The following is a 17,248-nucleotide window of genomic DNA, read 5'->3' as shown; positions in this document are numbered from 1 at the left end:
GGGGATATGCTTATATTCCTTATGAACTAAAATACAAAAAATCAACTGCATAAAACCTGATCCGTGTTTTGTAGTAACTGGGAACTTTTTCTAGTTCTATAGATTGATCTGCATTGTTGCATTCAGGTTCTAAAGTTATGACACTCAGAACTTGAAATCATCAAGTTTATGGCCTGGGTGTTATTAGAACAGAGAGCAAAATCTTGACCATTTATAAAAAAATGCACCAAATGTAAAAGCTGGGTTTCACTACCAGCTAAGCAATGGTGAAAATCTACTAAGCAAAATAAGGCAGGCAATACTGACACTTGTGGTCATTTCTAGATTGCTATTTTTTCTTCACTTACAAACATGTCTGGCATAGCTAAGAAACATGCTGGAATCTCAAAGTAGCCAAGCAAATTCCAAGTATTTGCCAACCCTGTCTCCACTTTAGATGAACTTACTGGAGAAGTGTTACTTTTGAAGAAAAGAGCAGAATAGCCACTGGCCATATACATAATAATTCTCAACATGGAAAATTAAAACTAAGCATTTATGACACTCTGTATTAACACATTTCCAGAAGGTAAAAATAAAACAAGAATAACCAACCTTGAAAATGTTGCCATTAATCATTCTGAACTGTCCCTTGAAAGATTTTCAACACATTACAGTTGATCTAATACTCCATTTTACTATGATAAAATGAACTTTGCAAAGTATTCATTGAGTATCCAAAATACACAATCCATATGGGAACAGTGATAGGTCACCCACGGCCTAAATATTTCAACTCTCAAGGGGCAGAAGTTTCCAAGCACTACATGCCTGACTACTGCAATTAATCCAAATTAGTTTGAGGAATTTCTGCTAATGTTGTCAAGACAGAACTTTACTGAATGGCTTCATTATAAAACCAGTTAGACAAAGCTGTGCTAACACCCTCTCAAAATGACATATAAAGAGTTTTTTAAGTTTTTGGAAGAGAACATTCCAAACCACCACAAGTTTGCTTTGCACTGGTACATTTTGCTCGGTTCTGAGTGGTCAGGTGCACGGGGAATTGGGAGCAGCCCCCTCCTCTCTGCTCTCCCTCCTGTGCAGGACTCGCTGAGCACTCCAGCCCCTGGTCACAGTAACTCTGCCTGCTCCTCACACAGGCTCTACATCTTCACTTACTCCTTGGAGCCTTAATAGGTGGCAGCCTTTCAAGCACTAACACTGCAGCTTCTAATTTGGGATGTAACCATAGTAACATTACAGCACACACTACTCCCTGCATGGAGAACAAGCAGTCAACTGACCCTTCGTGCTGAGACTGGGCTGGAATAAAGCTCATTCCAACCTCCAGCCCAGCAAGATTAGCAAAACCTGCAGCTCCTATTCCCAGTCCAATGCAAGACCTGCCCTCCTGAAATACCCACAAATGCACAGTATCCTAGGAAAGTAGCAAAGAACAAAGTGCTATAAGAGAAAGGGAAATTGTTCCCAAAACTTCTGCTCTAATCAGTCACTCCCAGATGGAGAGCAGTACAAAAATTGAAGTTTTTCTTACTTTTCTGTAAGATGAGCAAAGAACTGCTCATACTTTATTTGAAAAAAAAAATAGAGAATGAACAAAAGAAATTGGTCATTAATATTTAAGAATTCAATACTCAATTTGTTCACAAGGCAAGATGACAATTTTTACACATACCAACAGACAACAGCTCTGCCTGAACTTTACTGGCTACACACAAGGGATATGGCCATTTAATTAAAAGCTAGAGCTGATGTCTGTTCCTCTCTAAATTTACTTTAAAAAGGATTCTCTTCAGAAAAACAGCCCTTGGGATTTTTGTACCTTTAATATTTACTAATGAGCATTTATAGAAAAATAAAAACAGCTCTCCCCTTCCAATAGGTCCCAAGCTTTAGGAACCAGGTACAGTGAAGCAGTAGCAAATAAATTACATTGAAACAGCACCAATTTTAATAACCATTCTGTTGAGATCTGAACTTGTTTCCCAAATACAAGGGAAACGAGTATTGTCTGAAAATTCAAAACTCAGAGGCAGATTTACATGTTTGTGTTTGACAAAAGCATCCCTTCCTTCTGCCTGGATAAACTGACCACACGGATAACCCACCTGGTTACCTACTCACAGCCCAGAGTGCAACAGACTGGGAGGACTCCTGGCCATGCTCTCACATGTTTGTGTGCTCCAGCAACAGACTACACCAAATTCTGGGTATTACACAGGGCAGCAGAAAGCTCTGGGTGCCTGTGTGGGAAATGGAGTCATCTGGGCACATATGGAAGGTCTCAATGCACTGATTCTCAATTATTGATCAAGGTCTCAGATCAGTAAGTGGTGCTGGACACAGGCCCTCTTCTCATGCTCTACACCCCCACACTGACCTCTCCCCTTCATTTTTTAAACACTGATTTGTTTAGACTGGAGGAGATAGAAAGTCTTTACTGGTACACACTTAATATTTATAATTACTATTTAGGAAATATGCTCATGATCCTAAAATGTCCTCAGATAGGATCAAAGGATTTGTGGAAATCGTTATGAGGTTAGGAAACTCATGCATTACAAACAAGACTAAATTAATAGAGAAAGTTAGTGTACATAGATGATTTAGTTAGGAGGATCTAAATCTGATTATGTTTCTAGTAAACCATCATACTATGCATCTAGAATAATAAAATACACTGACTGCCTGGGGAAGCCCTATTTCCCTGTAAGGGACATGCCCACCCCCACCACTACAAATCAGACACACCAGATAAGTCACAGTTTCTTTACTCCTTGTCAAAAAAAAAGGTCTAAAGAGCCAGTCATTAGCTTTTCAAAACAGAGTGGGCAAACACAGTGACTAATAAACACCTGGGTAAGTATGCTGCTAGGTCTCTACTTTCTCAGGTATTATGGTATTTACAATAAGATGCTTCAGCACAGAAGGGTCAGTCACTGAAAGGAGAGAAATGAAAGGAACACAAGTTTCCTTAGGACCAAAAAGACAAATTTTACGACATAGGTACGTCTGTAAAAGACAAAAGACATTTTAGGTTCATCAATAATTGAAATGAAGTGCCCCTGACTTTGCAATGCCAGACCATAGCAGAAAGCTATTAACAGCAGAGAGGCAGCTTAACAGCATGTGCTTATAAATCAGTGTTGATCAGCCCAACTGAATAACCTCAGATAACAAAAAGCAGCTTTTAAAGAGTAAGAATGTGTAAAGGAAACATGAGTAAAGAAAGGCACTTCTATCTTTTCTTTGGCATGAAGGCACAGACCATTTGTACTCCAAGAGAGACAAATGGGTTATATCAAGCTTCAGCATTTAAATGCTTATAATTGCCTTGCACTGCAGAACAGCTTTTGGAATATGGGACTAAAACATCTAGCGTTAAAAATCTCCTAGAGAATCTAAGTTGCAGCGTCAAGGAAAAGTGAAAACAACATGTAAAAACCCTCAATTTTTCACTTAATGATCGTACAATTTTTATACTATTCACCTATCACTGTGCACGAACTGAGTATGTATCATTTATCAAATAAGAGCAAGAGCCGGTAAAGCTTCCTGTCTGCCTTCGGATTTAGTCAAAATGAATGCAAACAATCACGTGGGATTCAGCCAAGCAGTGACGTTAAATTCTGCTCTGTCAGAAGACAGCATCTGTCAAAGCCCACATTTAAACTGCTGCCTGCCTGTGCAGCAGCTCAAGAACTACGGAATGGATTTTATACACCACAATTCTGGGTTAAAACAACTCCAAACCATTTCTATGACTGCCTAGCAACAATGAAGGAAGGAGCAGAGGGAGATCCTATTACCGAAGCCAACTGAGGCGCTCCCCGCGAACATTTCCAGCAGGAATATGGATCCTGGGGAGAGCAGAGCACAGCCCTGCATTGTCCGAGCGGCGAGGCAGCAGCTGTGAGAGCAGCCTCAGCGCCCGTCCTTTGTCTGCAGCATGAACAGAGAGCCCCGAGCCAAGGACGCCGCCGGCCAGCCAGGAAGGTAACACGGCCACGGACAGACAGATGGACAGAGCGGATCCCGAGCGCGGCGGGCGCAGGAAGCAGGGCTGCTGCTGCTGGGGGATGTGCGCATGGTCGAGAGCATCTTTTTTGCTGAAGTGATGGCGTGCCCAAACTATTTTCTGTGGGTATAATCCTGCACCATAAATGGCCTGACCAAGGAAGGTATGTCAAACCCTTGTGTGTGATATTCATTCGCTTGTCTGTTACCTTTTCGACCATTCCAGATAATGATCGCTCCTAATTTGCAGAGCCCTGAGATAACAGCGTCTCAGAGCAGGGAGAAAGAATTCTAGCAGGTTTTGCTCTCCCCCAGCACAATGTCACTCCCTTCCACTGACTAAATGCGGTGCTCACAGTCTGCCAAGGCTGCTGTGGCTGGAGAGGAAGGATTAAAGGGATAATGGAGTTCCCGTAATGATTGCTTTTAACTGAGAAATGAAAACTCAAACCCCTCCAATACAGAAAAACCAGTTAGAAATCCTCTCAAACTAGGTCAGAATTAATCCTAATCTGAAATAATCTTAAAGCATGGTAAAATGGCCATAATGTGACATACCGAGAGCACTGAACCATCCAAACAGACCACACAGTCAAAAGACATTATCTTAGAAGTCCCCTCAGCCCTTTTTACACTTGCTTTTCTGCCCCCCAAACACAAGCAAAATGTCACAAGGGCACTACCAGCCAAGCAGAAATTGGGAGCGTGCAAAAGACTGGGCATGATTTAAACCATCAGCAGTGCAATCAGGCACCACGATTTACAAGAAACGTCAGGCTCCCTGACATCCCAAAAGGAAACCTTCAAACACTGCACACTCAAAATGGTAAGCACGTAACTTATCTCCTGCCATCACTGCAATTTCTGTTTAATATGAAAACACTGACTGTTTAACTTGGATTGAAAAATGACATTCCATCTAATTGCCATTCGTTCCTATTTTTTGTTGAAATTTAAATACTTTGTCACTAGTGACAAAAGAAAAGGTGAATATTTGCAATACAAATTTAAGACCTAAACCTATAGCAATTCAATACACTACATAAAGAAAGTGCTTATCTGCAGAATCTTCCAATAAGCCATAATAAATCATTACATGTCAGTATAAATGTGCTTTCTTTGCCCAAGGCAATGCCAACATGAAACAAAACAACTGCAGCTGGAAGGAGTTCACAAAGCAAGGGATGCAGCATACATCAGACACCAGTTTCAAATCAGTTTTAAGACATTTAGAATATAAAGTCACTTGAGAGAACTTTTTAAACAACAACAAAAAAAAATCTATCTTCAGGCAACACTCCAGGAGAAGCACACCTGGTTAATGTAAGACATTGGTATCAGGCATTTAAAAAGCTGCACATCAAACCTTATCCCAAATACTGTTTTGTGCAGAAGATTAATGGAGCTCATATGGGAAGCCAGGCACATTAAATGAGGCCCAATATGCAACTGCTGTTCATCAGAATACAGACTCTGGCTGCCTTTTGAACTCTTCCCTCTAATTTAAGAGTTTGCCCACACAGCTAATCAAAATATGAAAATCCAAGACGTGTGAATAGGAAGTCGAATGCTTCAATTTTCAAAGCTGTAATTATGGAGCAGAACTGCAAGTACCAGGAACCAAAACACCAGCAGAGCACAGACCACAAATAAAAATTCAAGAGGCATTCACAGTTTATGTATTTGGCATTTGATAATGCATCAGTCACTGCACTGCCAGGTGCCAAAAATGAAGCAGCATTATCACAAATAACATCTCCAAAATGCAGTTACATGCAACAACACACTCCCCGAGGACAAGGTGAGTGCTCTAGAGACCCTCTGCTGTACTTAGGTTTTCTTATCTACTGTCAATAGTTGGTGCCTGTTCATAACCATTCTCTGAAATGGAATTTTAAGTATTTGGGCAAAAAAAGTAATGCTGTAACCCTATTTAAATGAGAGAAAATAATATTTTTATTATAGAACTAGATGGTGGGTTTAATATCTATCGACAGTTTTATACATTATTTTTAAACAATGCACCCTAGCATGTAGTATTCTTTTCAAAGGTGCCATTGTTGTTGCTGTATTTTCAATGCTTAACACCCCACTGTATGTTTTGAAATGTTGTACACACAACTGGAAAGAAAACGAGCCCACGTTATTTGGGTTTTTCCAGTCAATAGCTCTATGAAGCTGAAATACAGATGTGAGTGCTTTCCCTATTCATAAAATGCCTTTTTAAAGGGCAAACAGAGACAGATTTTCTAAGACACTCCTACCTTGCAAAATCAAACTACTACATAAAAAAATATCAAGGAAATATGACTCTTAAAATGTCTTCTGATTCTAGATCTGTCCCTCACTATAAAACTTATTTTCATATGCATTATATAAGCATGCAGCCTAATAAAGAAAGGCTTCGGCCATTGCAAGTGCCTGTGCTGGGACATCAGTGCATCAGGGAAACGCAGCACCTGCAAACCCCTGTCAGTTTACACAAATATTTATATAACTTAAGATTCTCGCTTTTGCCTGTTGCCTTATCCAAGTAGGTCCTCATCAAAACACTGCCTCGGTTAGATTAAACAAAGATTAGTAGTGCAGTGCACTTTTTGCTGAAGTATTTCCATCTAATGACTGTAGTTTTATAAGTGGAACAATTCAGTGTAACAAAATTAATCCAAGTTCTAGCTGCTGCTCCACATTGGTGAAATTCTGGGTTTGATTTTCTTCCTAAACTGTGAACACATGCGGTGGAACAATAATTAACCAGACATTCCCACTGCTGCCCTCCAATCAAACAATGAACCGCCCTGAGATCTGGGCTATCCTTTGAAGTGACATTTCTGTTTGCTTATACACAGATATTCCCCAATAGCTGAGCGTTCATCTACAACTCACTGCACGCTGCAGACAAACTAACAATCACGAGTTCTGAGGGGAAGCTTCTGTTTTTCCAGCAGGGAAAAGCAGATGCAAACGGTCACACAAAGACAAGTCTCACGCGTTTGGGGCTTATTTTCTTTTGCATGAGGACAATACTCAGGTAAAGCAGCACAAGCATGGAGTGTCAGGTTAACTCCTGAACTAGTTTAGACACAAGGGTTTATGATTTTTACAGACACACCTGAGTCTCCGGGAAGTGGCATCAGCCCCAAACAGCTAAATAAGAAAATCAGCTTTTAAAACCAAACGCACGGAAGCAGCCGGAGCGCTCTGGGCCCTTCGGCCGCTCCCGGGCCGGGCTCGGCCGCTCCCGCAGGCTCCCGGCGCGCTTCCCGCGTCACGCTGGGCGCGCAGCGTCGCCCCCTGGCGGGGGTCAGGGCCGGCGGCGGGGGTGAGGCAGCTCCCGCTCACCGGAGGGCGACGGTAAAGATCCCGGCAGTGAGTAAAATAAACACCAGGTGTACCCCTCTCCCCGCCCTTCCGAAACACAAATATTCCCTCTGCTGAACAGGGCAGACTCAACGCTGCATCACACACATACAGCTTAATATCCTATTATTCGATTGACATCTCATCTTAAATTACTCCCTTACAGCGTTAAACGCCGTAATTTCCCATGTAACATATCGTTTCGTTTTTAAATACGCAAATTAATCCAAATATTGGTTTAAGACGATAGCGAAGCAATTAATAAATCGCATATTTCTATTAGGAACAGCATTTTCTATGGACTCTTGTTCAACTGTCATCCTTTTTCCTATACAAGACCCTAGGGCCCAGGAATAAATTAGAGCAAATTGAAAATCACAAACGAATTGCTATTGTACAGTGAAAGTTCATTTACGAGATGATGTGATCAGCTTTTAATATGCAGCATCATGAAGCTGCCATATTGACTCTGCTGCTGAATATGAACAAAAATTTAAGAGAAAATGAAGCACAGACTACTTTGGCACTTTTTCCTACAGCTACAGCTGCTGGTCAGAATACTTGAAATTTCCAACTGCTATGTGCAGTACTTATATCTACTTTTATAGAGAGAAAAAAACCCAACCCAATATCATGATGATCAGATAGCTGGCCAGGAACTTAGTCCTGAGCAATTTTATTTCCAGTTAACATGATCACTACCCAAGATCTCTGTCTACTAAACATCAAGAGCTTAATTTTAATTCAGCTGCCTCTGAGGCTGGCACCAGAGCCCAGTGCTCCATTCAGTGTTTTCCTCCAAAGCAGAGTAGAAGGTGAAAGGTGCCTGAGAAGTGACCAGGAATGTTATCCTGCACAAGCATCTGAGGGCTGTGCAGTGAGGTTACTGGACCCTGAAAATGAATTTTGACAGGTGCATCTTCTCAGTCCCCTTCCTTGCACAGTGGGGGCCGGTGGAGACGCGCCAGGCAGTGTCCTGTGACTAACACAGCTCTGCCATCGCCGTCTGTCCCCCCACCAGGCACGGCCGTCTGCAAAGAGGGCTGGAAAACTGTCAGCCATCCTAGCCTCTGCATGTCAAATCAATTTTAATTAATGCCATTAAACCTTCCATCTGCCAGGCAAGGCTTTCTCATTCAGTCCTTCTCAAACACTCTACAAGGATTTCACAGCCATGGATATGAAGCTATTTACATCTACTTCACACTTTTTCCTGCTAACATGATCCATTTTTTTTTGCCTCTTTATCTTTGGTATCCAGGATGTTCGTCGAAACTTTTAACAGGCAAAAAGCATTTTTAAAAGCTAACAAATCAAGTTAAATCATAAAACAAGGTTGGCTTCTTTTAGCCTCAGTCAAATCTTATTTCCATTGACATGGGCTGTTCTTTGAAAAAGTAGATTTAAGTCAATTTTATGTTTATATCTAGTTTCTATTTGTAACCGTTTCTATTACGAGTGTGTAAAATGAAAAATTTCTGATTTTTTTTTTATTCTTTGCAGAGCGAGCCATTTGCAGACGATTGCTCAACTCAAAGGAAAATGAATACCAAAGAATAGCAGTGGATTCTAAACCAATTGGAAAAGCCTTTTCCTTGAGCATTGTCTCATATCCCATCACTGGATCCTTACAACATGCTTCAGTGGAGAAGACGACACTGCTGCTTGGCAAAGATGACCTGGAATACCAAAAGGTCTCTGTTTCGCACCCATCTCATTGGCCTGGTCTCTCTGGTGTTTCTTTTTGCCATGTTTCTGTTCTTTAACCACCACGACTGGCTGCCAGGCAAGGCTGGATTCAGAGAAAACCCCATGTCTTACACCATCCGAGGATTTCGATCTACAAAAAGCGAGACCAACCACAGCTCTCTAAGGAATGTGTGGAGAGATGCTGTGCCTCAGACACTCCGGCCTCAGACAGTCACCAACCCCAACAACACGGATCTGTCCCCACAGGGAGTCACCGGTTTGGAAAACACCCTCAGTGCCAATGGGAGTATTTACAACGAGAAAGGCACTGGGCATCCAGCTTCCTATCATTTCAGATACGTCATCAACGAGCCTGACAAGTGCCAGGAAAAAACCCCTTTTCTAATACTGCTCATAGCTGCAGAGCCAGGCCAGGTGGAGGCCAGACAAGCAATTCGACAGACCTGGGGCAACGAGAGCCTGACACCTGGCATCCAAATTGTGCGGATTTTTTTGTTGGGCTTAAGCACCAAGGTCGATGGATACCTCCAGAGAACCATCCTTGAGGAAAGCAGACAGTACCACGACATCATTCAACAAGAATACTTCGACACCTACTATAATTTAACTATAAAAACTCTGATGGGAATGAACTGGGTTGCAACCTACTGTCCACATGTTCCGTATGTTATGAAAACTGATAGTGATATGTTTGTCAATACTGAGTATTTAATACACAAGCTTCTGAAACCAGAACTTCCTCCAAGGCACAAGTATTTTACAGGTTATTTAATGAGAGGTTATGCACCTAATAGGAACAAGGATAGCAAGTGGTATATGCCACCTGATTTGTATCCAAGTGAACGTTACCCTGTATTCTGCTCTGGAACTGGTTATGTTTTTTCTGGAGACTTAGCAGAAAAAATCTTTAAGGTCTCCTTAAGCATCAGACGTTTACATTTAGAGGACGTGTACGTGGGGATCTGTCTCGCCAAGCTGCGGATTGACCCCATGCCCCCGCCCAACGAGTTTGTCTTCAATCACTGGCGAGTTTCTTACTCCAGCTGTAAATACAGCCACCTAATTACCTCCCATCAGTTCCAACCCAGCGAGCTGATCAAATACTGGAACCACCTGCAGCAGAACAAGCACAACGCCTGCGCCAACGCGGCCAAAGACAAGGCCGGCAGGTTCCGCCACCGCAGGCTGCACTGAGGGCCCGCGGCACACGTACAGAAACAGGGACACCCAGCAGCCCCAGCTCTGAGCCCAACACACAGGGCAGGAGGGAAATTATTTTTTTAAGTTTAAAAAAAAAAATTATAGCTCTTGAATATGATGAAATTATAACCAAAAGGTTTTCCCAGCGAATTCGAGATTAATTAAAAAAAAAAAAAAGACAAGATGGTATATAAGGATTTCTGTGTTAACATGCAATAATAAGCATGCACACTTTGGTGGTACAATTGCTGATTCATGTGCCAGTAAAATATAATTGAGCATATTTTCCACACTAAAATTTTTATTTTAAGGAGTGCATTCATAGCTCTAGTTCTCTTCCATGTAATTTCTTATTATCCAGAACTGCTATAAAATGGAAAATTAAAAACTAAGGAAATGCACAAAGGGCAGATCAGTTTTACCTTCAAATGCCACATGACAATTATTATACACTACTTTAATGTACCACACATTTAGCAATGTCACAATTTAGAAAGACACTACCAATAAATTCTAAAGCACTAAGAATGTACTCCCTTGAAGTAGGTCCAGTTTTCAGAAGTCTGCTTATTTGGTTTGGAAGGAGAGATAAATGAAATCAAAGTTGCAAAGTTGCTTTGTACATTGCCTTCAGAACTGCAAGTGGTGTTCTGGATGCAACTGGCAGTCCACAAAGAGCTGACTGAAAGTTACTTCATTCTCTAGAAGTCACAGGGCAAGCTCCTAAGATCTGGTGCCAAGTAACATTCATTCCACTTGGAACCTTCATGCAAATTCATTGGATCTGCTATTAATTTCCCTACATAACTTCAAGGTAACTCAGAGGCTGATGAGAAATGTAAAACATAAGTTCCAGTCTTGCACCGTTCTTGACAAAATTTCGTTTTTTGCAAAGCGGGAGAAAATCAATCAAACGTGTTGTTTTGCTCTTTCCTGTCTGACAAAAAGCAAGGCTCAGCCAAGTGAAAGCACATCTGCTGGAGAAAATGAAGCCCCACACCTGAGTTTATAGGTGGGGAAAACTAGGTCACAGTAAGATTGAGAGTTCCAGTCAGCAAGATGGGCAGGAACAAAGCCTAAGCAATTTAAAGTCACAACACGTACCACTGAAAATAAATTGTGAGAAGTGGGTTAAATCTATTTACAGGTTTGCAGTTTTCTAACAAACAGAACTTTTAAAGCTTATTTTCCAACTGTTTCAGCAGAGTTGTATCAAATTCAGGTTATTACTGCTTGTCACAGTGCCAGGGTAAGCAATACCCACCTCTGATCATCAGCAAATGATCAAACTGCAATTAGTTTTCTGTTTGACTGGGACTTATTAATTGGAGAAAACACAAATATTTGATGTACTTTTATTATTTAATAAAATTGATTATATTTATGGTCTTAAGATTTTACTTTTTCTGGGAAAGCTGCTCAGGAAGAAAGCAATTTCTAACCTTAGCATTACTAGGTTTTTCTAGTGTTCCCTAGTCCTTGAAGCCTGGTTTTCATGCACAGTACAGAGATCACAGCAGGGTTTTCTCCTTTGTCATGAGAAGACAAATCACATTACTAACCATTCTCAGCAGCTCTTGGGCTGTCTGTCTGCAGCAGCTCTCACATGTGAACAGACTGCAAGGCACTGGATGCACCTCGGAAGCAATTCCAGCAGGTCCTCTGGAAGGTGGAGATGGGAATTTGCTCAACACCATTTTTTTGGTCATCTTCCACTAAGTTTTTTCCTCTGTTGTATTTGGGGTGTGCTAAGTGTACATTTCTGCATTTCCACCACACCTCAAATCATGTAAATGTCTGGTTTTGGGGAAAACAAACACCTGTAAAAGTAATAACTCTCTTCTGCAGAGATTTCTCTGACTAAACTGGAAGTTCATGCACTGGGTTGACATGATGCCTGTGGGCATTCATGTGAGAAAGCTGCCCTGGACAGATGTTTGGCAGTGTGCTTTCAGCCCCCAGCGCAGGTCTCCCCACTCCACGTGCTGCTCGCTCCCAGCTGAAGGCACCTGCCTAAGGGCACTGGAGCAGGCTCTACCCTGCAGTGCTAGCTCCAGAGCCCAGATGAGTGTGGGAAGCCAGCTGCTGCAGGGGACTGAGCTCTGGAACACGTCCAATGCCATAAGTGGCCCAGGACACACTCCAGCCTCCTGGAGAGGACTTCAGCCTGCTCCCAGCCCTTGGCACTTCCCAGCTCCACTGTGATGCACTTGATTTTACCAACTCTGGCTAGTCCTAAATGCTCTTCTGGCTCCTGGGTGTAGTCCAAGAGGTTAATGCTAAACCTTAAATAGTTTGGCACAGGAATCATCAAGTTTGGCAGCCAAACCACCTCTTGGGTGCTGGGCTTTGGAGCTCCTACACGATGCTGATCTGCCCAAGCTTGGCAGAACCACAGCACAATGCCCACGAGTTCAGCATACCAAACCTCCGGCTACTCACAGGACTAGTGAGGAGCACCAGAATGCTAAATAAAAAGCCATTCTTAATGCCCTTTTAAGGGTCCAACATGATTTTTTAAATTTGTATTAATGTTTGGGTGTAAGTTGAAACTACTCTATAAACATACTTGAATCCTTATCAAGATGGTCAAAGGCTACTAAAAACATTTGCATCCAAGTACTGTTTTCTTACACAGTTTGTTGCAAAGCTTTCAGAAACAAAAGGGAATCATTTTGTATGATGAAATATGCAATTACAGAATGAACGCTCTACATTCTTTTCTCTGAATGTTTTACTGTTTTCTAGCTTGTGTTTAAGCTATTTGCTCACTCTACTAGAATATAAAAACAGTTCATGTTAAAAATAGTGCAATAATTATATCATTAAAAGCTTGGACAAGTTCTCTCACTTCCTTTCCCCATACAGTAAGAAAAAAAAGCATCTTTCATTAGCAATAGCATACAAACTTGTAGCTAAAAACTCTATCATGTCTGCAATGCAGTAAAAAAAAAAGGATATAACTATTCATTGAATACAGAAGTACAAGAGTTTGTATAATACTTGCTTTAAATGTTTTTACTTCTCTGTATGTCTGCTTCAGGTTGAAAACAAATATAAAAAGTCATAATGGCTCAAAAGTTATGATGGGAGAAAAAAATCGTGACATCCTCAGCACCCTTATTCTGGCAAAAAACAAATCTTAGAAAAGGTGGCCTGGTAACAAGAACCAGAAATTGGAATTCCATCATTTTCCCATATTTATTGAACTTTCAGCTTAATTAAGATTTGCACCTGGATACTACAGGACCAAAAGGAAGTCCCACAAAAAAAAGTTGCTATTGAACAACAGAACTGTTCTTTCACGTCTCCAGTCAAATCAGTGCTATGAGGTATTTGCCCATCCCACACCAATAGAATTAAGAATGGAAAACCTGCAACTACAGCTTTTGGTGTAGTAGAACTGATCCTATCCCCAGTCACTGAGAAATCTTCCATGGGTAAAATTTGCAGTTGTTCTAAATTTTAAAAATTACATGTCAAGGTACTTCCAAGCATCAGTGGTTGTTCTGAGAGAAAATTCAGTGCCCACTAAGATCTTCACTTAAATTTATAAACTTAAATTATGGGATGGCAGTGACCTAGAAGAGATGAGACAGACTGCTTTTCAGGTTAACCTTGCTAGAACAGCAATTTAGAATCTGCTTTTCTTTGCAGTGCAGTAATATTAAACGTGTCAGTCCTCATTTACAAAACATTTTCAGAATATATCAACATGTTAAGACATGCATTAACTGTCTCCAAGGCCAGGCTAAATCAGGCACTGGAGGGGAGGGAAGCACCTAAAGGCCATTACTTTAGAACTGCCTCCCTCTTCCCACTTATTTTCCTGCTATGTTAACACAGTCCTAATCACACATCAATCTAAAATACCTACATAATCCCACAGGGCAAGAAAACCTTTTCCCTTGAAGGAATGATCATTGCAATGTATGGAAACTTCCTAGGAGGAAATGAAAGGGAGAGGGAAGATGCTCATATAGGAGCTATTGTTTCTTCCATTTGTGCTTTTGGAAAAAAACAGGCTTGTAACTGATTTGCAAAAACAACACTTGTTGTTGCCATATTTTCCCAATTTCAGATGCTATTTCTCAATCCCTCTTTTGCTGTCAAATAGCACAAATAAGCAAATATTGGACAATCACTCAGTTACACTGTGAGAACTGCACCTCTCAGTGAAGAGCATTATTGTCCTTTTCATTTCAGATTGTCCTCCCAAAGCAGGATGTGACTCAGGGCACAGTACCACCCCTTTACTCAGCACATGTACTGGACATGGCACTGGCTGTTCTTCCTGCAGATCCCATCTCCAGCCCCCCCCTGCCCTTGCCCAGCCAGTCCATGGGCAGCCCCAGGGAAGCAGGGAGGCAGAGGAGCTGCATGACCAGCTCTGAAATGCTGCACTGTGCAAATGTAGGTCAGCAAGGACAGGACGTGGGCTCTGCTTTGTACCAAGAGCAAAGGCAAAGGTTTTCCAGGGCAGGAGGGTGGGGGAGGGCTCTGGAAAACAACTTCTTGCAGCAAGTCAGTGAAAAAGGAGCTTGAATGTCAGAAAACAGAAGAGTGGAACTAAAAATGCACAGCTGATCAACACCACACAGGTTGGAAACACAGGGCAGGCTCAGTGGCAGGAAAAAGCGTTACAGAAGTGAGGCCAAATGAGAAAGCAGGATCTGGAATTCTAGTCATAAGTGTTCACACTTCTGCACTTAGAGAAGATTTACAAACGAGGTAAATCCATTCTTCTAACAAAAGGTTTCGTTTGTGACTGCAGTGTGTGTGCTTTTTAAAGCCCAAACCAAATTCCAAGTCATGACACCATGGCATGAACAGCAGCAGATCAGTAACTCCACAGAGAGTACTTTACACATAGTACATGGCAAACCATGAGCAAAGCAAATGAGATCACTTGTGCCTAGGATTTGTATTTCATCTTCACACAAAGAGTTAAATTCAACCTTCATTTGTTCCAGCTCAAAAGAAACAGAGCCTGGTACAATATGGTACCTTCCTTTCACAGTTAAAAGACTGCAAAGGAATTTAACTGAATATGGGATATGGATGAACATTACCACGTTGCTTTTCTGATATTGCCATGGCAACAGTTACGAGAGCTCTCTTAAGCATTTAAATCTGACAGTTTTCCTGATAACACTGAATGATAGTAATGATGCATTTTGGTTCATCAGCTAACTGCTCTATAACCACAGGGTGTGAACCATTCCCTTCACTTTTCTCAAGACTGTGCTTTTGGTCAAAAGGTTCTGACCAAGACAGTAACCTTGAATTACCACTCAAAAAAAAAAAAGTCCCCCCAGCTCAGGGAGTACTCGTGGCTTAAAGCTTTATATACTCTCAAAGGTTTCCATGTGAATGTTTAAGTTGTGCAATATACAGGGTGGAGAAGTCAAGGCTGCTAAAAGCTTTGATGGGATTTTTCTCAAAGGGCTCTCATTAGCCTGGGAAGGCTGGAGGAAAAAACCCAGTTTCTGAAGGGTGAATTGCTGCTGACCCTTCAACATGTCATTTGCTCAAGAAAAGAGGAGGAGGAAAAAACTGGTGTTTTTATACAATCTTTATCAGTTTGTAACCATTACACACTTTTTTAAATAACAAAAGACTGCAAGTTGTTCTGCCTCAGTGAGGCCAAAGGGCACTGAGGAATCCACAGTGTGCTCTGAGGACAAGGGCATCACAGCAATGCCTCCACCACCTATTAGCCCATTTAGCTTTAGTTAATAATAAGTGGCATTTCAACTGGTTAATAGGAATATTCTGTGAACCACTCACTCAGATCCCCAGATGCTCAGTGTGGGCATAATGGAGAAGTCTCTTTTTCTTTACCTCATTAAAAAGTGAAGTGTGTGAAACATGTTTGTCATCCTAACATTTTAAGGATACCAGCTTTGATAACGTCTTGCAACGTATTCAACTAAAAAAGATTAAGATACTGAAAACAGTGTGAAATCTTGAAAAATTTCCCAAGATGACAAAAATTCAGATTTCAGAAGAAAAAGTCATGCTTGCAAAGATCTAAGAGAGAAATCTTTTCAACACAAAAAAAGTTCTCAGAAGGTAAAATATTCCCAGTTCTTTTACTGTTAACACTTCTTCAAGTTTTATACTAAATTAAAAATTAAAAACATCCATGCCATCCTAAAACCACCAAATCCCTTCACACTCTTGAAAAACCACAACCTCACCACATCTTTTCTTCTGGAAAGGCCAAGTGCTCCCACATCCAATCAGGCTCAAAGTTTATAACGAGAAAAACCAACTGCCACAAGAAATCCTTTGTTAATAAAATACCAGACAAGACACAGAAGGAAACTAAAACCTTCCTCACTGCCTTTCCTAAATATTTAACATACCCTGCCTAAGAACTATTTTGAGAATAAGAATAACCTACAATCTTGCAGGTTTCATTCAGGATTTGTATCACTGTCATCACTTTCAAAAGAAGCATCAATTTATGTCACATTTTAAACTTGTTTTGCCCTAACATCCAGGTTGATACAAGATGACAAAACAAAAAAAGTAACACTGGAAAGGACCATCTGTGACTCAGTCAAAAATTTAGTGCTGCTACTTAATGCAAATGCCAGTCCTTTTATAGGCATTCTTTCAAAGTCCACCTAGACATCGATTTTTGCTGCCATAAAAACTCAGCTCAATTATCCAGCCTTCTAAATGAAGAGAACCAATTTCCCATTGCATCATCTTTAACTAATCTAAAATGTTGTATTTTACTGACTGGGTTTTAGTGCAGAAAAGAAGAACATTTTTACGTCCCAAAAATGTAAAGAAATGAGACAATTCAGAGGTGCTCTTAATGTTACTCAAGATTCTAAAATAAAAGTAAATAACTCATACATAGCTGAGGCAAGAACTGACACCTCTATTGCTCAAAAAGCAAATTACAAAGCTTATACAGTGAGGTATACCAATGGGAAAAAGC

The 17,248-nt window shown here is 41.0% G+C and overlaps 2 protein-coding genes across 3 annotated transcripts in view; one reads left to right on the top strand and one right to left on the bottom strand.

Moving 5' to 3' along the window:
• The window catches only part of CDC73 (cell division cycle 73), a 102,205-nt gene that overhangs the window by 37,092 nt on the left and 47,865 nt on the right, over positions 1-17,248 (bottom strand). The gene's annotated exons all lie outside the window — the stretch shown is intronic.
• B3GALT2 (beta-1,3-galactosyltransferase 2) lies at positions 3,631-11,679 on the top strand. Of its 2 annotated transcripts, none has more exons than XM_071436005.1 (2): positions 3,631-4,184; positions 8,884-11,679. In XM_071436005.1, exon 2 carries the CDS (start codon positions 9,016-9,018, stop codon positions 10,282-10,284), a length of 1,269 nt encoding a protein of 422 aa, XP_071292106.1. In that variant the 5' UTR covers positions 3,631-4,184; positions 8,884-9,015; the 3' UTR covers positions 10,285-11,679. The 2 variants fall into 2 exon arrangements, with proteins under 2 accessions (XP_071292106.1, XP_071292107.1); XM_071436006.1 differs by lacking the exon at positions 3,631-4,184 and adding an exon at positions 5,508-5,821.

The sequence above is a fragment of the Agelaius tricolor genome, unplaced genomic scaffold (genome assembly GCF_023055355.1).
Source record: "Agelaius tricolor isolate 1412-34295 unplaced genomic scaffold, bAgeTri1.0.p SCAF_11, whole genome shotgun sequence".
Lineage (NCBI taxonomy): Eukaryota > Metazoa > Chordata > Aves > Passeriformes > Icteridae > Agelaius > Agelaius tricolor.
Note: the sequence above shows the minus strand (reverse complement) of the source record. Positions and strands in the feature narration are given on the sequence as shown.